Source organism: Hirundo rustica, chromosome W, assembly GCF_015227805.2.
Source record: "Hirundo rustica isolate bHirRus1 chromosome W, bHirRus1.pri.v3, whole genome shotgun sequence".
In the NCBI taxonomy this organism is placed as follows: Eukaryota; Metazoa; Chordata; class Aves; order Passeriformes; family Hirundinidae; genus Hirundo; species Hirundo rustica.
In genome coordinates this window covers 20,997,196-21,024,205 of record NC_053487.1, presented here as the reverse complement: position 1 = coordinate 21,024,205, position 27,010 = coordinate 20,997,196, and the positions used below count along the sequence as shown (strand labels likewise).

The 27,010-nt window shown below is 45.1% G+C and overlaps 1 protein-coding gene across 3 annotated transcripts in view; it reads right to left on the bottom strand.

Annotated features, from left to right (window-relative positions):
• Positions 1 to 23,774, bottom strand: part of LOC120764831 (bromodomain and WD repeat-containing protein 3-like) — a 52,932-nt gene extending 29,158 nt beyond the window's left edge. For 2 of the 3 annotated variants that reach the window (XM_040088900.2, XM_040088902.2), the window contains exons 1-11: positions 23,669 to 23,774; positions 23,525 to 23,583; positions 23,372 to 23,401; positions 23,058 to 23,117; positions 14,605 to 14,755; positions 12,466 to 12,564; positions 6,375 to 6,535; positions 4,768 to 4,989; positions 2,555 to 2,655; positions 1,845 to 1,915; positions 897 to 997 (exon numbers count right to left, since the gene is read on the bottom strand). In XM_040088900.2, the coding sequence (XP_039944834.1) occupies positions 897 to 997; positions 1,845 to 1,915; positions 2,555 to 2,655; positions 4,768 to 4,989; positions 6,375 to 6,535; positions 12,466 to 12,564; positions 14,605 to 14,755; positions 23,058 to 23,117; positions 23,372 to 23,401; positions 23,525 to 23,583; positions 23,669 to 23,705 (1,092 nt within the window). In that variant the 5' untranslated portion in view covers positions 23,706 to 23,774. Of the gene's footprint in view, positions 1 to 896; positions 1,015 to 1,844; positions 1,916 to 2,554; positions 2,656 to 4,767; positions 4,990 to 6,374; positions 6,536 to 12,465; positions 12,565 to 14,604; positions 14,756 to 23,057; positions 23,118 to 23,371; positions 23,402 to 23,524; positions 23,584 to 23,668 lie in introns of those variants that run through there. The other variant, XM_040088903.2, reaches the window with a different exon arrangement.
• Between the last annotated feature and the right edge of the window lie 3,236 nt (positions 23,775 to 27,010).

Sequence of the window (27,010 nt, the reverse complement as noted above, 5' to 3'; positions counted from 1 at the left end):
AAAATGTAAACCTTGGCTTCATTAACACTTACAAATCGTTGAGAAACAAATGTTTTAGATATAGTTTTGCCCTTTCTTTAATTTGCCAAATACTTGTGCTGGCTCCATGATTTGCTCTCCTGACTCCCACTAATGTTTCTGTCTCCTGGTAACTGGGATTTGTTTTAGGAGAGCTGACAGCTGTCTGCAGGATTAAGAGTGGCCTTAAAGAAATTAAAGGAATTACAGCTTCCTCCAAACCTGTTCAGTACAGAAAACATCCTTTTCTTTTGTGAGCAAAATACTTGTTAGTTGTGTTGGCTTGGAGACTTCAGTGTGAGAGCCGTGATTCCCACTGAAGTTCAGGGAATCAATTTAGACCTTGGGCTTAATCCATAAAATGTTCCTGAGGTGGTAAATTTGTAGTTTGAATTGTTATGGGAACCTTTCTGCATTATTATTAAAAAAATATGCTTTTAAGCTTTATTTTCTAAATGAAATTACCATCATGATCCATATTTTGACAGCACAGTCCAAATTCTGGATTACTTTGTCTTATGTGGATTTAACTAAACATTCAACAGCAAGTTTATTGGAAAAAATGACATTGTGCATTAAAACTGTTTTAATTCCTCATTCCAACACAGACTTTTTTCAAGAATAAGGGAAAATCACCTGGTCCCTCAGTTTTCTGGGGGAATGAAATATATAAAGCCTACTTTGCACAAACCTCTTGCCTCAGAGGGATTTAAAAATAATCATGCCACAATTTTTCAGGCATTTAAATACCACAATGTTGAAAGCCAAACAAATTCTAGACAGTAAATTAAAAAAAAATAGGATGTAAAGAAATTAAGTTCCTGAAATGAGGAAAAGGTTGGGGGAAAAAGAGATTTTCTTTTGGATTTTCCTCCTACCGTGTGAGATTCCAGCTCAGCCATTTTCTCTGGAGATTCTGAGCCCAAATAATAAATTCTTATCACGTGGTCAGTACTCCCTGTTGCAATGAACATGCCACCTAAACCAGAAAATTCTCTGTGAGAAGAAAAGTCATCCAAAGAAAAACTTATTTTAACTTCATTTATTTTAATTTCAGAATTCTCAGAATTAGTTTTAAATTTCAGAATTAGTTTTAAACAGAAAATTTCAATGTAATGTCAAATAAAATATTTAAATGCAGTTTCAATATCTACTTGACACACATCAGAGAAATTATCGCTGAGTTGGGATGCAGTGATTAAGCTATTTTATTGTAATTTCTTTAAATTATTGCTCAAAAAGGGCACTATTGTATGGTTTACTGCATTGAAATGGGCTTAGTTAATTCAGGATTTCTGGCTTTAAAAAAGGAATGTGGCTCTACAAAAGTTCTCAATTTCAAAAAGCAAATTTAATGAGTAATTACATCATTTTCTTTGTAAAAATCAGCATTTTTACTCATTCAAAGCTGCAAAGGAGGTTTGTTAAGCTGAGATTTTCCAATACATTGAATTGATCCTCTTAGAATTCAGCCAAATTTGGAAGATTAGCAAAAGTGTAATCTTTGTCAGAGGATTTCCACAACTTTTCACTCAAAAACTTTACAACGTAAAGTCTTAAAAGGATGTTACAGAGAAATATCTCTGATGTGCAAAACAAGAGACTGAAAGCCTTGGAAGCGGTCAAGATATTTTAGCTTAAATTATAGGAAAAAAGAGAAAGAGCAGCTTGAGGCAGACACTTTGCAGGGAATATTTCCAATAATCACAATTTGACAGGGATAAAATTAACTGGAAAAGGGTTTAACACTATTTGTACTGAAAGAGAAGAAACAGAACTGTCGCCAAAGCCTCAGACTCATGAAACAGCTGATGCTGGACATGTACCAGAACTGAAAGATGAGCAGGAGATCTGAACACCAGGCCTGGACCTCTCTGCAAACTTCACAGGACGATCCCTGCATGCAAAACACAATATTTTTATTTTTCCTTCTTTATTCAACACAAACAATTCCCTGCAGCTCAGCAGGTTGAGGTCAAGCTCATCTTAAATCTCCTTATTTTATAATTCTCACTAAGTTTGCTGGAATTTATTTTTCATTTTAGGAATTTTCTTCCTTAGTTTAATAAGAAAACAATAATTCTCTAAGCTGAGAAGATTATTTAACGGATTTATCATTATCCTTGCCAATTCGAATCTATTTAAAACAGACCCTACCAAACCATTAATCCAGTAGCATTTCTTCCCAATGAAATATAGGTTTGATGACATCTACATATGTACATTCTTATGATTAAAAGCAAATTAATTCTTCTGCCTGTACATTTTGGACAGGGATTTAATCCTGAATGTAAAAGCTAGAATTTCTTCCACAACTTTGGCTTGCAAAGCACAAACCTCAGAAATAACAATCCCAATCTCTGTCTCCCCTTTGGGTTCCAATGACACAGAATCCCAAAGTGCTCCTGCCCCACACGCCAGTTTATTGAGCAAGAAAACTCCCTTATTTCATTATCTCAGCATTATTCTCCGTGCCAAAATTAAAAATAAATTCCTCCTTGAGTTCAAATAATTGTAATTATCTAAATAGTCTCACTTGAATTTCATGGTGTTTGCATGCCACTGCCAGAAACAGATTGTTCCGTCGGCACCAGTGGAAGTGAGGTATCGAGTTGCTCCTTTCTTTGCTGGAGAGAACTAAAAATAAAAGTTGTAACAATTAAACCAGCTCCTATTTTCTCTTCTTTCATGCTGGAAACCTGTTGACAAGCATGTTTTTCACTAACACATTAGTTTCTCCCCGGGAGTATAGAGAGCAGGGATAAGCACAGAACCTGAACTTCCATAAAAATAAAGCTGAGGAAATGGAAAACACCTACATTTTTGTTAGGAATTCTTTGTTTTTACCACACAAAGGGAACTGGAGAAATGAAACAAGCCCAGACCCTGTAAATGGGGCAAAAAGATGAGGAAATAGTTCTTTCTAGGATAGAACTGGATCAAACATGGCAAATACAACTATTCCTGCCCAACGAAGAACAACTGTACAGCAGGATCCCCTCTCCTCTATCTTCCTAAACCTCTCTAAGGAGTGTGAAAGCTTTTTATTCTTAATTTCATAACTGTAGCAATACCTTTAATCCCCAGGATACCTGGTAATTTGATAAAGGAATCCAGCACTGCTTCCTCAAAAAGCAGTGACTGATTATATTCTAAATTATCAAAGAGCTTGAGAGAAACACACACCCCCACATATTATATATATATATATATATATATATATATATATACACACACATGTAAACAAATAATACACCAGCTATAAAGCCAAGTTGGAAAATACATTTCTAACACAATCACCTTAACATGGTTGAAATCAGACAAAAATGGAAGTGTAGGGAAGATGGGGAGAAATGAGACTCCTGGAGAATACTGGCACAATGGAGAAGCCTGTGCTGAATCCAAGACAGCATCACTCCAGGAGAGAGGGATTCTGAGCCAAACAGCCCCACTCACTCTCCCCTCTATGTGCATCACCTGCCAAATTGCAGGCATTGTCTTTTTCATCCTGGACTTTTGTTTTTTAGAGGTTTCTGCCTGGCAATTGTGAGTATTTTTTAAAGAAAATCTGCATTTGCTGCAACATCCAGAGCAGCTCTTTAAGCTACAAGCTAAGATAACAAGGAAACAAGAAATGGGGAGTAAGGAATTTTAACTGATCCTTCTGAAAAACAAATATTCTCTGTGAACACAAGAGTGTTGAGTCAGGTGCTGTACCAGGAGCACCACCAAAGATGCCAAATATATCAGCAAGCTGAGTGTTGGGGGTTAAGTTTTCCTGTGGAATTTTTCCCCCCCATAAGTTGCTAGGAGACTAAATACTGATAGTTAAAGGGTGCTTAACCCGTACAAAAGAGGTGGATAACTTAGTTTATCGGGAGGGAAAGGCTCCTGGGAGCTGAGGGTAGTGGTTCTTTTCGGCTCTCGGTTTTCCAGGGAGGACGGTCGAGTGACGGGTAGCTGCGTGGATTCCACGGTTAACGGAGGGGTTCAGTCCTGAGAATTCTATCATCTGTTGGAGCGCCCAGGAATTCTGAGTTTTTTCGCCTGCCCTGCTGGATTTTGGGTCAGCCCGGGTCCAGCCGCCGCGGCTTCTCCGGCACTGCTCACTTTGCCTGCCGGGACACCCCCCTGCCTGCTGGGGACAACCCACCGTTTCCAGCCATCAGCCCCGAGTTTCCACCATTTCGGCTTGGTGCTCTTGGGGTCCCAAGAGATCAGACTGCCCAGGACTTGTGAGACAAAGCCCCTCGGGGTTCTTGGTTCTGTTTTATTATTATTATAATTGCTGTTGTTGTTTGTTTGTCCTGTTATATTTACTAGTAAAGGACTGTTATTCCTTCTCCCATAGCTCTGGCTGAAAAGTTTTTTTTTTAATCTTCCAAATTATAATAACAAGGAGGGAAGGGATTGGAATTCCTCATTCTTAGAGGGGCCTCGCCTCTCTCTAGCAGATACCTGTCTTTTCAAACCAAGACACTGAGCCAAGGAGATGCTGCTGCTCTCTGAGTTGCTCTAAAAGAGCATCAGATCCCCCATTTTTTAGACCTAAGGAAGCAGCAGTGGGATCACACAGCTAAAAGCACATGGAAGCAGGAGGGTGATCCCCTGGGCACCATAGGATTGAGTTAACCAGGAAAAACACCCTTGAGTTGGGACAAATCATAGACAAAATTTTATCCTTGACTGTCACAGCTCTTTTTACCATTCTAATTCAAGGGTTTAGGGGACAACCCCATCAGTCCTTACCTGTATGGAAGTGATGGAAGCTGAGTGGCCCTGCAGGACTGCGAGGGGGGCACAGGTCCGCAGGCACCACACCCTGACCACTTTGTCACAGCTGCCCGCGGCCAGCAGCGTGTTCTCGTAGTTGACGGCCATGTCTGAGATCTCGGCTGAGTGGCCCCGCAGGGTAGACAGCAGGCGCCCGTCATCCGTGGCCCAGATCTTCACCAAACAGTCATCTGACCCCTGAAATTCCACAGGAATTCCCAAAGATTACAGAAAATATGGGACACGTTCCATGCATGTCACACACAGATCACCGTGGATGGACAGGGATCCCAACCCCCATGAACTGACAGAACAACTCAGTGGGATTCCACAGAGGCCCAATTTTAGGAAGAAATTCTTCCCTGTGAGGGTGGGGTGGCCCTGGCACAGGTTCCCAGAGAAGCTGTGGCTGCCCCTGGATCCCTGGAGGTGCCCAAGGCCAGGTTGGATGGGGCTTGGAGCAACCTGGGATAGTGGAAGGTGTCCCTGCCTGTGGCAGGGGGTAGGACTGGATGACTCTGAAATATTCCATCCCATCCAAACCACTCTGGGATGCTATGATTCTATGAACTGTGGAGTCTGGGGATCATCTTATGGAGTCAAGGATTTCAGTTTGATAAAAGAGGATCATGGAATCACAGGATGGTTGATGTTGGAAAGGGATCTGTTTGGAAGGCAGGGACAACTTCCATTATCCCAGGTTGCTCCAAGCCCTGTCCAACCTGGCTCCAAGGATGGGGCAGCCACAGCTTCTTTGCGCACCTTGTATCAGGGCCTCACCACCCTCATAGAGAAGGATTTCTTCCCAATATCCTACCTAACCCTCTCCCCTCTGGCAGTGGGAAGCTGTCACCCTGGTTTTTCTGAGTTTTTTAAAGCCTTTTGATTGTTCATAAAATGGAGTCAGTCTTTTTAGCTTCTGTACAATATTAGGAGCAGTTTTTGCCTTTTCTCACACATGTAACATAAACAAATCCTTTGGTTTTCATTCCCTGTCCTTTGTTTGCATATTTCTAACCTGAAAACAATTGTAACTGACAGTTGGTCTGGCCATTCGGCTGGGAGGTGATAACTCCAGAAGCCAATCCACAGTCAGACCCACAAATGTATAAAAAGTAAGAAATAAACAGGCAGAGGGGCTCTTGACCTTGGCTCAGCCTTGGGCTCTCTCGGAGGAACATCTCTGCCCTGCAAATCTCTCGTCTCCGTGTGGTTGCTTTGCGTGTTGCGATCACAGGAAGCCATTCCTCCTTGTGCTGTCACTCCATGCACAGGGATTAACATTAACAGCTAAAAATGCAACATTCATTCGAAAAATCTGTTGATTTTTAAAAATGCCCAACAAAAAGCAAGGGCATCACCAAAGAAATGGATGTCACTGCTTTCTGGGGAATAATTTAAAATAATTGTCATAGATTCACTGACACACTACAAATTTTAGTAGAAGAGCAACTTGCAGCTGAACAAAGTCATGTCTGCATCTCAATCAGTGACTAAGAGGCTGTTGAGGAACTCAAGAAAGAAAGAAATCAAACCAAACAAAGCAATCTTTGAAAAGAGAAAGGTCCAAAATTTAAACTTACTGTAAAAATTCTCCTCCCACTGCGATCAAAGGCTATGCAATAAACAGAGGAGAGGTGCCCCAAAATCCTTTTGTGCATCTTCATGTGTTGGTAGGTGGATGTTGGGAACAAGTGGCTGAAACGGCCACATCCAGTTAATTGCCTGGCAGAAAGGATATGAACTGAGAGAGAAAAAAGAAGCAAAAAGAAGAGTGTGACATGAATTTTGTCCAGAACTCAGAGTAAATAAATATTAAATCAAATATGGTATCTGTTAACAACTTTATTATTAGAATCAGTAAAAAATCTGAACCTCTTCCACCTTATCAGAACATTCTGTCCAGTGTTATAAAAAGAAATCCCACTCCTGATGGAGTCTTTCAAAACCTACCACAGGCTGCAACTGCTTCCTCACCAAAAATGAAAGCAGAATGAAAAGTTCCCACCACAACTGGGAGTTATTCCAATGTTCAATTCATGAACAGGTAACAGATACATTTATCCTACACGGACATGGAAAATCTTTGAAGGAAGAAAGGAAATTTAGGAAATTACATGTTAGTAATATCAATTATAAAAAGAGTATAATAATAGTTTATTTTAAGTGCTTTTTTGTGATAAAAGAAATGATAAAAATCTTTCCTTGGAATGGCTTCCAGATCATATGTGAGGGCCAAAGGACTTCCACATCCACATCCTTGCATTCCCATGGCAAGGGAATTGAAGAACAATAGGTGGCACTAATGGAAAACTCCCAGTGGCAGAATGGCAGGTAGGAGAAAAAACTGCAGCAACAAACTCCTTCCTATTTCCATAGCCAGCAGCCTTTCCAAGAACAGCCTAAAACCTAAATGCACAAACCCATCCTGTAAAAAAGCCTTTGATTGGATGCACAATTTGAGAGCATTTTGGGGTATTTAATTTCACCAATCCTCTCCTATTACTGTTTTCTCTAACCTATCCTCACTCACAGCACTTGAACTTTGGATTTGAAAGTTTTGAGAGGGTTTTTCAGTGGCACTTGAGGATCTAACAGAGCTGTGCTGGTGGGTTTGTGGAGTCCCTGTGATAGCAGATCCCCTGGAGCAACTCTTTATCTTCCCCTGCACCTTGATGTGGGCTGGGCTTCACAGAAGCCCCATAAAGCTCTTTAGTGTCTTTCACTCCTTTAGCTTAAAAGTCTAGTGAAAAACTCGAGCTGTTTCTTAATTGTCTCATGATATCGCTGCCAATCTACACAAAAAAAGATCATGGAATATGTTAAAAAATTAATCTACAAAGTCAAGAAGTGCCATTTCAAAGGGTTCCTAATGCGTAACTCTTTGTGTAAATTGATATCATTGAAGTATTTACACACAAGCAAGGAAAATAAATTGTTTCCAGCTTTAAAGAAAGCATTTTTGTGTCTCAGTTTTGGGCTCTGAAATGTGGATTATTTTTAATCACTCAACACAGTTGAAACATGACACGAGGGGAAAAATGCTGCATAAAAGATGCTTGCAAAAGCCATCAGGCTCCAGCATAACCTCACCTTCAGTCAATATTTGCTTTGAATGTAAAAACACATTCAGCAATACTAAAAAGCAAAACACGCTAAAGCAAATTAATTTACTACCTACCTACTATTCAACTGATACCTGATATACAGGGCTGTTAAACAAAACTGTCTCCCTGAGCAGAGTAAAACTGAAATTTTAAACTCTTTTTCCTACCTCTAACACAGAGATCCCGCAGTGATAAATGCTCTACAAGGTACCTCAGCTTTGCCTACACATTATTTTATTTACTCTTCAAGCATGACAGCTTAAAAGCTGAATTCTTAAAAAGATTACACCTCCCTTTCCCCCACCGTGTGCCAACAGAGATGTGAAGTAATTCAGCAACATGGTGATTCTGCTGTGCCTTTCAAGGCTTTAAGCATTTCAATACATATATATTTATATATTTAAATACATAATAACAGTGTATCTGCCTGTAAGCAATTTCAGATGGCCTTGAATATTTTTTTAACCACACAAAGAACTGTGTGAACCAAAAATACACACTCTCATGTCAAAATATTCCTAATAATCACAATATTTTCTGTGTCCCCCCTTCTGAACATTTACCACTGCTGTTTGTTGTAAATCCCATGAAGGAAGCACCAAAAGGCACCAAAATCCCACCGTTTTGGCACCTCACTTTTCCAGTCGATTCCCAGCCTTGCAATCAGTTCAGCTTCAGCTGTTTTTATTTCCCTATTTGCACAATGGGGACAAAACTCCATCTCCCATAGATAATTACCAAATAAAAATCCCTGTTTATGAAATGCTTCAATCAGAGACATCCAGAACTATTGTTGAGCCATGAGGAGCAACAACTTTATTAAGGCAACAGCATCTTTGGACAAAAAAACCTATCACTGCTTCAAAGGAAGAAACCAAACATTCTCCATTCCTGTATTTTTAGGAAGATTAATACACGATATCTAAATAGGGAATTACCCCCACATGACAAAAATCCCTGTGAAGTTTCCTTTCTACAGCACAATGAAGTTATTGTCCTCCTAAGGCCCCAAAGCACTAAAACCCAACAACAATTCCCACATGGAGAAATAGCAACTTAGTAACCCTAAAAAAATTTACTAACCTATCTCATTAACTGATGTATTTCATGCCACACTGAATGTAAGAGCTGCCAAGTCCACCCTTCACTATTCCCTGCAAGGAAAAACTTTCAAAACAGTTATTTCCCATAAAAAGGAAGGAGATCCAGCCTTCTTGATAAGAAAAGTTAATTTTCTTCCAACACTGAAGGGCCATCTCAGCTCCTCCAACTACCAACCTGTAAAATACAGGCATTTTTCTCTTTCTTTCCCACAGTCCTTGGTCCTGGAAGGCCACACCTTGAGGAAAATTGCAGCACTTAATTCAAGTCTGAATTCAAGCTGACAGCAGCAATTCCTAAATCACAATTTACCTCACATTCTACTATAGGTAACAGCACAATGTAAAAACCCTTGCAAGAAAGCTCACCTAGGAAGGATAAACCCCAAACCCAGCAATAACAACCCACCAGTGAAAGCTAGATTTAAAAAACAATCATCAGACAGCCCAGACTTCAAAGTTAAATCACAACCTCAGAAGGAATTCGAGCATTTCAGTGAGGCAGTTACTGAGCAGCACCAGCTGGAATTCCTGCTCTCCCTAAAAACCCTTGTCTTGATCCACTCTTTGCAAGGAAAATTAGAAAATGGGAAACTGGTGCAAATGTTTGTTTTAAAATCAGTTTCTCAAGGGTGATGAGCTCCTATTAGACTGTTTTACCTTCTGCAAGAAGCATTGTGATTTCGTAATGAAGACCTAGATTTTGCCCTCATCACAAATCCGAGCAGGGATCGGGTACCACTCACGGGAGAGACACAAGCCAGGATTTCACAGGAATGCCAGGAAACAAACACAGTTGGCTCCCACATGGAAAACACCTCCTCAGAGAGTGGCTGTGTGGCCACAAAGAGCCTGGACCCAGGAAAAGCAGCAAAAGCACAGCGTGTTCCAGCTCTGGGAGCTGCTGCTCTCATGGAACTCATTTCCAGCATGAACCACCATTGATTCCTGACCTCATCCCAGCACTGCTCTTTGGCAGGCCCAAGGTAGCTGGATCACCTTGACTTTGAATTTCCACCCAGCTGAAATGCTTGTTCACTGAGACTGTACTGAAAACCTTCTGCTTCCAAATTTTGTGTTGTTTTCACTAACAGCTGCCCACAGAAAGATTTCCATCCTCAGGTTAGAGCAGCTCTTAAAGAGTGAAAACAACCTTCTTTCTGATCTGTTCTGAGCTGCCTGCAAAAAAAAAAAAAAAAAAAAAAAAAAGCCCTGACAAAATCGAAGTAGCATCAAAAGCAGGTTTATCAAAGGGGAATCACTCCCAGTCCTGAGGTACTGCATGACCAGTCTTTACACTTTTTGTCTGGAAGAGCACAAAGGGAGCCCTAAAAGTTCCACTACCACAAAAGCTGCCCAGAAAGGCTCAAGCAGACTCTCCTCCTCCATGTCATCCTGTTGGCAGCAGGAAGCTCTGACAGTGTTTTCCCTCCCTGTTCCCCTCCAGTAGATCACCACAGCCCCACCACACAGGCACCACATCCCTGGGAATGACTTCCACAGCTCAGCACTTTCCCAGAGACTCCCCCAGCCAGAAGATTCCCAGCTCTGCACAAACAGGCTGGGAAAAGGCAACACGGATTTCCCGCTCCAGTTCCACTGTGCAGGACCTTTTATTTAGGAGTACGGACCACGAGGTCCCATCCCAACCACATGGAAAGGCAACCACTGCAACTCCCAACTCTTGCAGCTGGGCCCTCCCAGTTGATCCCAGTTGGACCATCAGTGACCCCATTCTCTCAGCATTTGGTGGACAGCTTAAATCCTTATCACCAGAAGGGAAAGATGTGAGAATACTCCTGGCTGCTCATTCTATACCTTATTTACCACTTTGCACAGGTAGTTACACAATCACCTCACTCCTGAATACACATTAATGGGTATCTTTTACTTCAGCCCAACTCCTTCAGCAAGTAATTCCAGAAAAGTCCATCTGCCTGAGGCAGCACAGTGTGGGAATTCACAGTTATGCCAAAATACCAAAGAGGTTGGGCACACTTCTTCATCTTGTACTTAAGACATACACACTGCAGCATCTCTGGCTGGCACCACTCACTAGGAAAAAAACACCCATTTTGCAAAAGTAGACACAGAAATTTCTGACTTCCTGTTCAGGATTAACAAGGAATCCCAAAATCAAACTCCTGCTTGAAGTCAAATCCTTATTTTAATAGTGATGCATATTTTCCTCTTAGTAGTAGTTTATGTAGCTACACTAAGGACTGTATTCTTCCAGGAATCAATACTTATGAAAATTATTTCCTGGCTATGAAAGACCCTTTTCCATATAATACCTTTGCATTTCTCAAAAAAAAAAAAAAAAAATTCGGAAAACACCCACACAAAAAAATTATTCTGTTCTTTAATTCACTAAATAGTTACCAAGCAAGCAGCACAGCCCTCTGCCATGAAAGCATGACAAATGCTGAAGTCCAATCTGCCAGGATGCCTCATTAATAATACCACATATTCCAAAAACATCCTGTCTGATGAAAGAATTGATCCAAGAATCCACGCAGAAATACAACCAGAGGAGTTGTGTGCAATAAATCTACAATTCAGACTATTAGTAATCCATCAGCACAACTGCTCACAGTAAAGTACCTGCAGAACCAGCCTAAAATAATAAATACACAGATAGGGTAGAAACAGAAAACTGCCAGCACCATCCCTACTTCTCCAAAGGGAGGGAGGATCCATATGTAGGATTCCCTGACAAACCAGGAAAATGTACCCATTTGCACAGAGATAAAATACCCTAAAAAGAAACAAACCAGGATTTACTTTTATGCCTGCAAGAGTAAATTTTTTTTTTTTTTTGCTATAAAAACAGTTAATGAAAGTTCAAACCATACAAGGCAAGCTCTTGAGTTTATATAAAACAGAGCAGCTCTGTGATGAGATGTAAGGTGAGAGCCCACATATATCTCTGAGTTTTATACAAGTTTTTTATCTAATTGTGTGGACAATTGAGGCTGAAGGAACACAAATGTTGCTTTGGTGATTAATTCCCTTTTGGAGAGGGATGTTGCAAGCAGTCTATTTTCTGTCATAATCCAACTAAAAGAAATTCTCGAGTTAAAAATGTTCCCTGGGAGCCAGACGCTTTGTTCTGGCTAAGATTCCATGATGATTCTGGGATTCCATGCTCCTGTGACCATGCCCATCCAATCTACAAGCCACATGTACGTATTTTGGAGGCATATCATAAAAAATACTCAAGCTCACTGCCCTCCAAACAACCATGCAAAACATGGCTACATACACTGTGGAAAATCCAAGCCTGAATAACAAAAAATTATCCTATTCTCAGGGAGAGACCTATTTTAGAGTAATTCATCATGAAATGTCAGAGGAAACATTAATGCAAACCCAGAATAGTGTTTTAGTCAGTAAGGGGAACTTTCTGTGTGACAGGAATAAATACAAAGAGGAGAAAAGAACATTTTATGGACTTCCAGACTCACCCACGTTTGGTGGTTTCCCGTAGTTCACCGGGAGTTCGGGGGGTCGGCCCCTGTGCAGAGCTGCAAATGCAGAACCTTTCCATAGTGTGTGTCTGAAGTCTGCACCAGCAAGAGTGACAAGGGACAAGAAATAATCAATACATTAAATGATCAAGAGGTCAAGCATCACTCCCAACAGCCCAGAATAAGATGTCTGATTAAACAGTTTGTCAGATTCCTCATTTAAAGATTGCAACTGATTTCCAGTTCCTCAGCAGTGTCACTGTAAATGGTTTCAACTTATTTTTGCTTAATTTGGGTGATTATTGACTCTAAATCTGTGGAGAGAAAAAGTGAATTTAAAAAGTGCGTGCACTTAATATTGAGGCCCAACTGAACTCTGCTGTTTTCCTTCTGCAATGCCAACACTTAACGTACCTCTGCTTAGGAACTGCACATTTGAGAATTCACATTTTGCTGCCTAAAAGTGAGAGAAGTGAGGGTTTTTTTCAATAAATTTGTTTTCCTGCAATAAGTGACAATGTGCCTTCCTTTCAGATTGTCCTCTGGACCCCACTTCCCCCCAAAAAATCATTGTTTTAAAGTGAAGACTGTTCTCTTTAAAGACTCTCCAGCTCTCTGCTGCCAACTGGCCTTGGAGAGGCTCCTCTCTAGAACAACAGTGATTTTTCTGAAACTGTTCAAAGTGCCTCAGAAATTAGACCTGGATTTCTTCCATTTCTGGCCATCTGGAGGGAGAAAAATGAGCTTCCATGGTGAGTAAGTGCTGAAACAGAAGGACAGTGCTGCAGGTTGGTGGATCTGTGTAGCACCATGTAGGTCTCTGAACGTAAAGTGCACAAGCAGAGGTGACTCAGAGACTCCTGAGAGCACCTTCTGATTAAACCTCAAACTGCTGCACAGAGTATTAAATGATACTCATTAAAAACAGCACTCAGACTCCTGAAAACAGATCCATCCACCTAAACCCTTCTGTTCCTCTGCAGAAAAATGTTTATTTTCTCTTTACATTTTGCTGCTGTACGCTTCTAAGCTGCAAACTGAGGGTGAAACGAAGGAATGTTTCTCTGCAAACCTGAATTTCTGCACCTAATTACAGCAAAACATAGGCAAAACAAAACTCAGTACCAAAACTCTGTAGGGCAATGTGTTTGGGAACAGTTCATCCCTCCAGGAGATATCCAATGGATCAGCAGATGCTCGTCAGCATCACAGTGTGACTTCACAGGATGCAGGGAATTAAAGGCTCAACTGACACCAAAACAGGAAGGTCCTGCTCTGCCATCCCTCCTCCTCTCCCAGGATGATGCTCCTCCTCCTGTGTCACCTCCAGCCCTGTGATCCTTTTCCACCAGCTCATTTAATTCACTACAACAAATTTTGCAACATTTCAGCTCTCTGAATCAGCACATCACAGGATCAAGGAAGTTCTGGCTCCAGCAGGGAGGAAGTGGCAGGGGCATGGAGTGAGGAGGGAAGGAAGAATCACTTCAATAGCAGATGGCTCTCAGATCTCTAGTTCTAACACAAAACTAATCTCAGGATCATTCTCTCAAGCAGAGAGAGTTTTTCAAAGGCAAAAGGACTGGTGCTCTCTTTATGAAAGGAATGGGGGCTTTCAAATTAACTTGAAGCAAGGAGAAGCAGAAATTGTCACAGAAGAATCAGTCTGGCCTTCTCCTACTCCCTAGATGCTGCCCCAAATGCTACCATCCTGTCCTGTGTCTGCACAGCCAGGAAGCCAAAGAATGGAAAAAAACAAGCTGAAAAATAGCCCAGCTCAGTGATTTTAGACACAGATGTGTATAAACGTATATGGAAAAAATGGCATTTTTCAGATGCATCAAACCCCTAATCCCATTCACATCATTTACACAAACACCAACACACTGGGGAAGGAGGCAGAGGAAGTAACAAGATCAGGCAACTGTAGGCAAGAATTGCTTATATGGCATTTTCAGCCCAAGAAAATATATCCAACAGGGCCAGCAACAACTGCATTTTAGGAAGAAAAAAGCTGGCAAGAACAGGAGACAAATCAGGGCTCATGCAAACACACAGATATCCCAACAGGAATGGCAACAAAAGGGGGCTAATCATTAAAATAGAATTCAAGCCCAGATAAATTGAGAATCTTACCTTTTGCTGCCCTCAGGAGAGACTGGCGCCCGACACCCAGCAAAGTCTGCACCCCCAGGACACTCTGGGGGATTTCCTTGTCTAAGAGGGGTCCAAGTCTCTCACAGATCCTAAGAAGATAATCTGGAGGGATGTGTGCATTGACAGCCACCTAAACACACAAACAACACACACATTTGAAAACTGGTTTATTTTTCCTTCTACTGGTAGTACTTTGCTTCATATTCAAGTGTAAAGTTACGAAAATCCCCTCAAAATTATACTGCATTTTAAAGTGATGTGGAGTGATGCAAAAGCCACACCAGAAATTTCAGGTTTGTTGGGGGTTAAGTTTTCCTGTGGAATTTTTCCCCCCATAAGTTGCTAGGAGACTAAATACTGATGCTTAAAGGGTGCTTGCCCCATACAAAAGAAGTGGATCACTTAGTTTATCGGGGGAGGGAAAGGCTCCCGAGATCCCAAGAGCTGAGGGTGGTGGTTTGGCTGCTCTCAGTTTTCCAGGGAGGACGGTCGAGTGGGTCGAGCAAGGGCTAGCTGCATGGAGTCCACGGTTGGCGGAGGAGTCCGGTCCTGGGAATTCTATCGTCTGCTGGAGCGCCCGGGAGTTCAGAGCTCTTCGCCTGGCCTGCTGGATTTGGGTCAGCCCAGGTCCAGCTGCTGTGGCTTCTTCAGCACTGCTCACTTTGCCTGCCAGGACACCCCCCTGCCTGCTGGGACAACCCACCTTTTCCAGCCATCAGCCCCGAGTTTCCACCATTTCGGCTTGGTGCTCTTGGGGTCCCAAGAGATCAGACTGCCCAGGACTTGTGAGACAAAGCCCCTCGGAGTTCTTGGTTCTGTTTATTATTATTATAATTGCTGTTGTTGTTTGTCTGTCCTGTTATATTTACTAGTAAAGGACTGTTATTCCTTTCCTCATAACTCTGACTGAAAAGTTTTTTGGTTTTTTTTAATCTTCCAAATCATAATAACACGGAGGGAAGGGATTGGAATTCCCCATTCCTAGAGAGGCCCCGCCTCTCCTTAGCAGATACCTGTCTTTTCAAACCAAGACAAAGTTGTAACAGCTTAATTGTAAATTTATTATATCCCTTAATAAGAAACAAAAATTCCCAGTGCAGTGCTCTGCTCAAGCAACTTTTTAAAGCCTTTTTTACCTTTCAGTTAATTCTCTTCCCATTTTTTGCTTAATGGAAACACCCTTACATTGACACCACTGTATGAAGCACATGTGCAAAAGGAAAAAAAACTTAAAAATTACCTAATCCCCCTAAACATTACCCTAAAATCAATACTCAGTCTCTACTTTCCAGCTCCTGGGAGTAGGTATCTTTAAGACTCACATGTGTAGGCTCCAATTTTGTCATGTTGGGAAAACATGCTTTATTTTTCCCTTTGGACAGAGGCTGTTTTCTACAGAGTGACAACAGTTTTTCTGAGAGTGTTTGAACAACAAATAAATTGTGCCTCATTATCCAGAATGTCCTGCACTGCCAGACTCCTGTATTTACAAACTGGCAGGAAAAGCTGCCCGTCAGAGCTCCTTTGACACAGGACACACAGCTCCACGCACCTCTTTTCATGGATCAACAGCCTCCTGCCTACCCAGATCCCAGGGATGCGCCCAGCTCCCTGCCCCAGCACACCGGAGGGAGTGCCAGACATCAGGAAGGAGGGGAAGGTCTGTAATTCCCTTAGCCCTGATGCCAAAACATTGTTCACTCAACTGTGTCATCAAACAGATTATTAGGACACGTCATTGGGAAATTTTTCATTCCAATTGGGCAACCTGTTGAGCTACAGGACCCAGCACAGCCAGGCAGGGCTGGATAATGTCACCACCTGCACCATGAGCAGGATCAACACTGTCCCATAATTCAGATTTTAACCAAAGAGAAAAGGGAAATGTATCTAATTAAATATACAAAGTATCAATTAACTAAATCGGACTAAAAACTCTTCCAATGTGAATGAAACTCTCGAAGAAGAGACAGGTTCCTCCCTCTACTCATCCCTCAGTCACTGCTGGTTAAAGTATCATCTCATCAATCATGATGATTCTAAAGATCCAAAATCATCATTTTTTCAGTGCAGGAATGAGAAACCTGATGAGTGCATTACCATGTTCTCATTCCAAGACTTTTCATCCTGTGAGTGAGCATCAAGAAATGACCCTGTGAATGCTCTCCTGCACTGACAGGTTTCTCTAGTCATTTTAGCTTTTTTTCCCTAAAATCAGAGTTCCAAAATTATATTGGCACCTTCCCAGTGGTACAGCCAGTGAAGTTCAGTGTATAAGCATGAATTCTCTTTCAGTATAAATGACGGGATATAACAAGTTGAAATGAGAGAAAAGGATTATCCAAACTTTGGTATTTGCCACTCATTCTGACTCATTCCTGAAACACTGTAGATGTGTTCATGCTACAAAATATTTTATGATGCTGCACCAGCCTCCCTTCAGTCTGTAAGATTTCTGAAAGGGTCTGACGGGGAAGTTCTAGAGAGAGAATCTGCAGTTAAGTAAAATCTGAGTATGAAATTCTTATTTCCATCTCTGATAACTGCTAACAAGCCCCTCAGTCACCAACTGCCAATACACAGTGATGTATCAATCTTAAGATTGAAAGATCAAAAAAGACCAACCTAGAAGCTCTGAAATTTTACTTCCAGAGCACCAAAAGAACCCAAACCATACCATTTTCTTTGGAAATGTAAAAAATCCAAACCATTTTCCCAGTGTAGCACAGCAAACACTTCCCCTCTTCACCCCGGAGCTGGTATGGGAGTTTCACCACATTCTATGCCTAGGAAGGTGCTGAATTTGCTGGCAGCAAATATACCACTGCAGAGACAGAGCCCAAGGTGTTCCACAAGCATTCCTGACTAACTCCACAGTGGAAAAGTACTTGGTGGCTTAAAGATGAAGGCACAGTTTTATAGGGAATAGCAAAGAGCAGACACTGACACTTGGGGCCCGACAGCATTCCCTGATCACACTTCTTTCCCTGCAGATTTCCATGTTTCTACAACCCACAACAGCCTCAAATATGCAGCCCTTAATCTGAATATTAGGAATGCTGTTACTAACAAACAGCTCCATAGGCAGGCAGCAAGAGCAGCAAATTCTCTTGGTGATTTTTTTCCATAATAACTTCCAGAAAAAATGCTTAAATCACAGCCCAGAGCTAAAAAAGTAATTCTGTTTTCAGGTTCCCAGAAGAACTTGAATCAAAAATCCTTCCTTTCACCTCTGTGTGAGATAGCTGTAAATGGATTTTAAGTATTTTTCTAGAACAAGAAGTTGCAAACGTCCAGCTGAAAAGGATGGAAAAAGGCAAAGGTACAGCTATACCTCTTAGTGTGTGCTGGTCCAAATCCCACGTGGCAAAATGAAACAGCAGCAAGGATATTATCAGCTCCTCAAATATATTAGAAAATATTTTAGAATATAATGAGAAAATATTTCAGAAAATAATCGGAAAATTGGAAAAAAATTAGAGATGAGTAATACAGGCCCAAACCATGCATGTTAAAATAATGCAGAGCTGAAAATATGCTAAGTGAGAACAAATGCTGCATCTTGGGATAAATCATAAAGAAAATATGTTTTGTTGCCTTAGGATGTGAAAAATCCTATAAAAGTTAAAATATGAGAGCACAAGAATGCAATAGAACCAGGTGAGTTCTCTGACACAGTAACCACATAGGTACAATGGATCTAAAAAGTGAAGGATCAAGTGAATCGAATCTATTATTTTTTAAAAATCTCCTTTTAAAAAATCTCTCCCAATCCTGACTGCTTGAGCCAGGCTGAGATAAGTTGCTCCAGTGATAAGCACAAAGAAAACTATTAGTGAAGTCACATCAGGGCTTGGAGAAACTCAACCCCTAAACCTCTTCATGGTCCTGTGGTTGGAAGCATCACCTCAGAGACCACAAGCAGAGTCCTCCCTGGAGCTGGGAGGAGCAGCTTCTTGATCTCTGAAACAAAATCCCCTGGTGTGACTCTGATCCCTGTTTGGACAATGCCCTCAGGCACAGGGTGGGATTCCTGGGGTGTTTGATGATCCTTGGGGGGTCCCTTCCAAGTCAGGAATCAGTGATTCTAAAGCTGCTGACAACTCCTCCTCCAAGGAAGGTTTCAATGAACAGGGAACAAACAACCCAAAAAAGACTCTTTTTAATTACTACTTAAAGTAAGATGTCTGTTTTGCCAGAGATGGGAATCAGGGAGCTCTGGGAACCATCTCTTTTGGGAAGCCCAGTGGAACATCTCTTCAAAGCACAGATTTGAGGCAGGATCTGCAGACTGGAATGAAGCAGCAATGTGGCCCTTCGGAGGCTGCTCTGTCCCCACTCCTGCTGGGCAGGCCCAGCTGGGCTTCAGCAGTCGATTTCTCTCCTCCAGGTAGTCATCCAACACTTCCCTCATTTGCCAAAATAACCATCAATTAAGAATCAATTGACAATTATATCAAAAAGCAGTGGAAGAGGCCAAGAGGCCAAGGCAGCTGAGCAAGCAGGAAATTACTCACCTCAAATAGGGAATCTCAGCAAAAAGAAGCTCAGACACTGGACCTGCACAAGATACCAACAATATGCAAATAGACTGGAATTAAAAAAGCCTCTACCCACTGGGGTCCCCGGAGAGAACAGGTTGGAATGACCATGCTACCAGATGACATTTTCCTGAGGTGACAAAACCATAACATCTCTGCTCTGCTAATGCTGGGATTGGCAGGACCTATAAATACCAGCACCTCAGACTCAGGGCTAGTTTTAAATCAGTGCAGATGGGCAAGGCAGGAACTCAGAGCCAAATCCCATAAGCTGATCCATACCAGCACAGCTGCTCACAGATGCAAATTCCCCACTGTCCAACAACAGCTGATTTTCTGTTTTGCCTGGAATTACATGTTTTTCAGAACAAAGACCAAACCAGGCTGAGGCAGAAGACTCAGCCCATCAGAAAGTTCTTAAAACCAGACCAGAGCCAGTCACCTTTATCAGGAATAAACAAAGATAATGTGGAACAGCAGGTCACTGGAGACTGTGCTGATAACTGGAGTCGTTCAGCTTGAATCATCTGTACAACAGCAGACTCCACATCGAGCTGCTGCAGCTCATTTTAAACCAGAGCATTAATTGCCTGCAAGTTGGACACTCTTCAGACCTTCATAAAGCCAGGCTGGATGGGGCTTGGAGTAACCTGGTCTAGTGGAAAGTGTACCTGCCCATGGCAGGGGGTGGAATGGGATGGGCTTGAAGGTCCCTCCCAACCCAAACCAGTCTGGGATTCTGTGATGCACCAACCCTCCCCTTTACAAACAAATCTCATGTCTCAAGACCACCAGCAGTCAGTGAGAAAGTAAAACCACTGTGGAGTACACCTGGAGAATTCAGCCTGGAGAAGAGGGAACTGAGGGGAGAGTCATTGGAGGCTGCAGCTCCTCCTGAGGGGCAGATCCAATCTCTCTCAGTGAGAGAGGGACAGGACCCAGGGAATGGCTGGAAGTGTCAGGGAGATCTAGGTGGAGATCAGGGAAAAGTTCTTCCCCCAGTGGGTATCGAGCACTGCCCAGGCTCCCCAGGGAACGGGCACAGCCTTGAGGCTGCCAGAGCTCCGTGAGGGTTTGGACAACGCTCCCAGGGATGCACAGGATGAGATTGTTGGGGTGTGTGTGCAGGGCCAGGAGCTGGACTGATGGTCCTGTGTGTCCCATCCAGCTCAGGATACTCTGTGACTCTGTGATTACCTAGACAGGCAGCCACATGCTGCAGGTGAAAAGTGCTCCAATGTGAAAATAAACAGGAAAAGCAAAGGGAACACAAATGCACATAAACTTGCGTTCTGTGTGGTTTTGCTCCATAGGTACAATTCTTATTAGCGTGTCTTAAATTACTGGTCTGCCCTGTGATACCTGACATTTAAAGTAAAAGATTAAGTTAAAAAAAAAAAAAAAGGAACAAAGAAATCTCACAGTGAGCTTTCAGATCTTGCCTAAAAACTCGAGTGAAGTGGGAGTAAACATTCCCTAGATAAAAACCACCCAGTAGCTATTGGGCTGTTCCATATTTATCACTCCCAAAAGCCCAGGAGTAGTAACAGTGTACTCAGGGGTCACAGTATTGGCAAATTTCCTGAAAAACACCACTCGGCACCTGAGCAGCCACACTGAGGATGGAAAACAAAGCTGAAACACCAGAACAAGAAATATCCTGTCGGAATACTGGACAAGCAAACAAATCAGACTTCTCTGGGTTGTAAACTCTCATGAATTCAATTACCTGCCTGACCAGAGTAGCTGCACCACTCAGCTGAGATTATAAACTATTTTGGGTTTCTGTCTGTAAAAAGCAGAAATGGGTAGGAAAAAACCCTTTACCTCCAACTGCTGCCATCTCCAATTTAATTTTGGTTCATTATGTGCCTGAGATAATTAAAATGAAGGTTGGAGTGCTTTGTGTCCTTCACAACCCTGGCTTTGTTCTGAACATGGCATTCAGACATCCATCCAGCCCTGAAGTTGAGGAGCTCAGGTTAATAAACAATCATATGCAGCCAAAAGTCCAAATTCCAAACACAGTAAACACTAAGTAATGAGAGAGAAAAAGCCTTTCTTCAACATCCTTAACACTCTGAGGATTCACAGAGAGAAACTCAGCTCATCCCACTTGGCATCAACCTGTCTCACTGTAATGATTCATTTATAATCCTAGTCCTTACTGTACACCATGAGAAACAGTTAAATAATACTAGATAAAAAGGCAAACTAAAAGCATTGGTTAGTGCTGATTAGTTTAAGACATAGGAAAAAAATCTTAAATTTTATTATGATATGAGTTCATACAGAAAGAAGAAATTTCCCATTAACTCCAAAACTCACTTCAAAATGGTTTTTCATTTCTGAAATGTTAAAGAGAAGTATGTTTCAACATGTTCACACACATATTTTAAAAAAGGTTCTAAGGCTTTTATATCTATGCCACATAGAATGAAAGGAAAAAAAATTATATGTTAATCAAAGTGATAGGCAAAACCACTCTCTCTGACACCAAAGTGGCACTGATAATATTCTTCTTGGATACTGGGTGCAATCCTATGCTAAACCTGAGAAAGCCCACATTTAGATTTCAGATTCTCTAGGAAGACCATAGAGCACAAAAATTTATTCAATGCAGAACTTACTCTATGTCTGCTCACTCAATTTACAGTCCCAGAATTATCCACAAGAGGTGTGAGGAAGCTCAGCTTCCACTTGAAATTCTGAATAGGCTTTGGAAAGGGAAAGGCAGTGGCTCCAAAGGTCTCCTCTGGGCACAAGTTCTGTTCACACCCGAGCTCCTACAATGTTGCTAAAGTAGGAAACCAGCTCCTGAGCTAGATGCAAAGAAGTTTGAGCAACAGTCATGGCAAAATCCCACATCACCATTGCTCCATGGGAGCCGGGAGAGGCCAGGACGTGCTTGCCACTCCTTCCAGGTGAGGTGCCAGTGCTGGTCACAGGTATCAATGCCATAAACGCTATTGGGAAGTTTACAGTGTTCCAACCGCAAAGTGCTACATCAGCGCCACACGTCGTTGCTCAGAGCTCCCAGAAACGAAACCAAGGCCGTCTGGACCCTTTGGAAAAGGACTGGGACGGCTTCACTTTTGTCGCTTTCACAGACACATCTCGGGGGGCTGCGGGGCCAAGGGCCACCCCCCACACCTGGCCTTGCGGAGAGACTGACCTTCCCTCAATGACACACATTCATTGGGTTTACACCTCAGCAAAAGCAGCCACTCCGTCTATTTCACCGGCATTTAACAGCCACAACACCACACTTCCTAACTCCTCCTTTCCTGCCTGACAGCAGGCCCAAACGCCGCGGTGAGGGGCGGGTTTTGCGCAGGCCGCCGCAGGCAGGGAATCCCTGACCCAGTCCGGCAGCGCCGGGCCCGGCGGCATGTCCGACACGTCCCCCCCGCCGGGCCGCGGGAGCGCGGCCGAGTCCGGCCTGGAGCGGGGCAGCCCCGGGAGCGCGGGCGAGGCGGCGGCGATGGCTCGGGGGGACGGGGGGGACCCGCGCTCTGCATCCCCCGCCCCGCCGGCTCCGCCGCGGCGCCGCCGCAGCCAATCAGCTGCCGCCTCACATCGCCGCGCAGTGCTCTCCGAGTTGTAAGGCGCAGCACCATTGGCCGCGGCGGGCCCCGGTGCGTGCCCTCGGATAACCCCCGGCCCCACAATAGCGCGGCGCGGTCGCCCCACCGGCGCTATCGGGCGGCCACGGGGGTCTCACCGGCAGCCCCCGGCCCCGCGGCCCGCCACGGCCTCGGCGGGGCGCAGCCTGCAGTCCTGGTGGGGAGGAACACACAAACGGGGCGGAGGGGGGGACGCGGCGCCCGGTGCGGCAGCGGCGGCGCGGGGGGAAGTTGTCGGAAAAGTCAGGAGTGAAACTTGTCTCACCAGGTCCTCGAAGCTCCGGCGGTGCTCCTTGCCCTGCCAGTCCAGGCGCCGCGGAATCAGCTGCGGGAGGGACACCGGGGCAGGGGCGGCCGTCAGAGCCCGAGCGACCCCCCCCCCCCCCCCCCCCCCGGTGCCCGTCCGCGCCCTCTCCCCGGGATGGAGCCCTCCGGCCTCGGCCCCTGGCCCCGCCGCGGGGGAGCCGTACTCCCGCCGGGTGTCCCGCGGCGGAGATGGGCCGGGTTAGACGGGGTAGGGCAAACGCCGACCCCGCCGTACCGAGGGCTTCCCCCGTCCCGCCGGGGCAGGCGCCTCACCTGGTGCTCCTCCAGCTCCTCCACCAGTACCTGGGGACAGAGGGACACACACAAAGGACGTGAGTCCGGCGACCGTAGCGCAGCGGCTCCGCCGCCCCGTCCAGTCCCGTCGCCGCCCGCCCGGCCCGGCCTGAGCGCCGGCTCCGCGCTCACCTGGGCGGATTTCTTGCAGGGTCCGGACTGCAGGAACCGTGCGATCAGGTAGTAGAGCTCTGCGGAGGGGCGGGGGAGAGCGGGTTAGACGCGATTAGAACCGAGCGGATGCGGAGCGCAGCCCCCGCCGCCAGCGATACCCACCGGCTTCCAGCTGGGTCGGGGCGGCCGCCGCCGCCATCCTCCTCGGGAGGGGGAGGGGAGGTGGCGGATGACGCCCTGGGGGCACTCGGCTCCTAGTGCGGGCGTAGTCCCATGCCGGAGCGGCGGTGCCGGTGCGGGGCGAGGGTCCGGGTATGGGCGCGGGTCCCGCCCGGGCTCATCGCGGCTCCGCGGACCGAGCGCCGCCGGCACCGCCCGCAACGCCGCCGCCCGCCGCCGGGAGGCGCGCGCGGCAGCACCGGGCCGGCGAGGAGGGGCAGGAAAGGCGGGGCGGTGACGCGCCGCGGGGGGGGGGGGCTTGTCACTTCCGGGTGGCGGCTGAGGGAGGAGGAGGAGGAAGAGGAAGGGCCGGTCTGGGATGTGCCTGAGGCGTTTGGCCGCTGTCACGGGGCAGCGCTGAGCCGGGCTGTGCTTCAGAGGGCACAGTAGCCGTCACGGGGGAGCACTAACGGCCGCTGTCCTTGCGGCTTCGGCCCTCACGACTGCAGCCCTTCCCATCCCTCACGGTTACAGTGTTCTCAGCCTCAGTGCTCGTGGCCTCCTGCCTGGCAGCGCCTGGGAAATGGAGCCCCATGTGTGCCTCAAATTAAGCAGTTTTTAAGAGAATGAAGGGATTCAGGAATCTTAGGGATCCTGTGTCAAGGGTAGAGGGATGGAGCCCACGTGTGTGCCATGGAGGGGACACAGGACTGCACGGTTGGGGAGGTGACAGCCCTCCCGGGCTCCCGGTAAACAGGGCCTGGCTGCAGGGAAGTAGCTCAGGTTTGGGTGGCTTTAGGAGTCAAATAAAAGTGTATGCTCCCAGTGACTAGGAAATTAAATATAATACCTGTTCTCCTCAAAGAACAAAGGGGTCAGGGTCAGAGTAGATAGTTTTAATGGAAATAAGTATTTTTCCATGGGAAGCAGTCTGTCAGAGCCCCTGAAATCGGTGTCACTTCAGCAATAAGTTGCTAAAACACATCAAGTGAATTTTATTTTATCTCAAGTACCTGACATTTGGTGTTAGAACTCCAGAGCCTTGGCAGTGTAAAAACCACTGTCATCATGGAATAACAAAGGATAACCTCTCCTCATGCCTGGAATACCGAGAGCTGAATCACTGTGAGTCAATGCTCTGGAAATATTAAGAATAAATTTGGTTTGAGAGTATATTTATAGCAGCTGCTCAGGACTGGGTTTGCTGTGAAGTACTGGCTCAGAGTTTTCTTGCTGTGCAGTCAGGATGCACTCCTTCCTGCTGGCAGCTCCACAGGATGCCTCCAGGCACCCAACCAATCTAGGGAGAAGGATTTGGGGATTTGGCATTAAACTGTTCCACATAATTCACTTGTACTCACCTGCCCCTTCATCTGGCTGTGGAAATTGTTTTGTGCCAGGAGCTTGGATAAACTGGGTGATGTGTGGACCCTGTTTTCTCTTCATCATCCTCTAAAGTTCTTGAGTTGTCAGTGACAGTTGATAGGATCACAGAGCGGTTTGGTGAAAGGGACTTTGAAGTTCATCCAGTCCCACCCCCTGCCATGGGCAGGGACAACTTCCACTATCCCAGGTTGCTCCAAACTCTGTCCAGCCTGGCTTTGGACACTTCCAGGGATCCAGGGGCAACCGCAGCTTCTCTGGTCAGCCTGTGCCAGGGCCTCAGCACCTTCACAATAACAATTTCTTCCCAATACCACACCTAACCCTGCCCTTTGGCAGTGAGAAGCCACTTCCCCTTGTGACGCGATGCCGGAGAAACCCAGCTAGCTCGCACTCCCTGGCATGCGCCAAGATTGGCCACCCGTCCCCCCCCCCGCCGAATTGAGCTTGGGTGGTGGTGGAGTAGAACTGCCAAATACCGCAGCAGCAAGGCTGCTCTCTACGGCTGTTGGTTGTGATGTGCCATGGATCAGAGCAAAGAACAGGGAGAGGGTCTCTTGTGTGCTTCCCAAGGATTTATTCCCCAAGGGGTGCAGTGACAAGAAAATCTGAAAGCTCACAGTTTGCACGGTCTTTTAAATGGGGAAGGAATGGGGGAGGATACAATTCTTCAACCAATCAGGGATACAACGGGGAGGGAAGTAAGGAGGCACTCACAATCTGACAACCTATAGGAAAGGCAAGGGGAGTGGAAAGGGTCACATGGGCAAACGGGGCATCGAAGAATAGGGGAATTCCCAGGCGGAGTTTAGGCAAGGGGTAGGGACAGCAAGGATTGACAGGGAACTCTCTGGAACTAAGGGAAGGGATTAGGAAGTATTGACATCATGTAAATGAGGTAACAGGTGGGTCTAGGGGGTGAATGACAGCTGGGCAAGGGAGGAGAAAGCTTGGGGTAAAGCCACACAAATCAGGGGGGTAGCAGGAACAAACCATTGGGAGAATAACTTCACAATAACTTAACAAAAACACACCACCACACCCTTGTCCTTGTCCCAAGGCCCTTTCCATCTTCCTTGTAGGCTCCAAACAATTGCCCTTGGAATGTTTTCAGGGCAGGTTCATTGCTCAGCTCATCAGTGGACAGACACAAGGTGCCACCTCACCAAGCTGCAAATTCCAGTGGCTTCCCAATAGTAACAGCTCCCCCAGCTTCCCAGCAGGACCCCAGAGCCTCCAAAGCTATGGAGCTTCCCAGGAGAGAGTGTGAAACTGCTGTTCTCAGAATAAATTCCCAGCCAGGAGAAGCGCACACTGATCCCACTCTCTGGAGAGATAATGTTCCTCCTACCTGTCTTCAAAGCCCAGAACTGCAAGCTAATCCTTTCATGCATGATGGGAAGTCAAAGGAGAAAGCACAGATGATGTTTTATAATATGCCCTGAAAGTACAAATCCATCTTCCTGAGCTGAACAGAATTCCATGTCGGGAAAAACAGCCCCATAAATACTGCCCAGCACCATGTCCTGGTGCATTCCAGTGCCAACAGCTCCTTAATATATCTATGCTTAGGTGAGACCCCCCACCTGCAGAGCTGCCTCCAGCCCTGTGATCGCCAGCACAGGAAGGACATGGAGTTGTTGGAGCAAATCCAGTGGAGGCACCAAGATAATCAGAGGGATAGTGCAGCTCTGCTGTGAGGAAAAGCTGGGAGAATTGGGATTGTTCAGCCTGGAAAAGAAAAGCTCCAGGGTGACCTACTTGTGGCCTTCCAGTCCCTGAGGGGAATCTCACAGGGAAGGTAGAGAGAGACTACATGGGCCTGGAGTGCCAGGACAGGGGGGAATGGCTTCTCACTGCCAGAGGGCAGGGTTAGGTGTGATATTGGGAAGGAATTCTGCCCTGTGAAGGTGGGGAGGCCCTGCCCAGGGAAGCTGTGACTGCCCTATCCCTAGAAGTGTC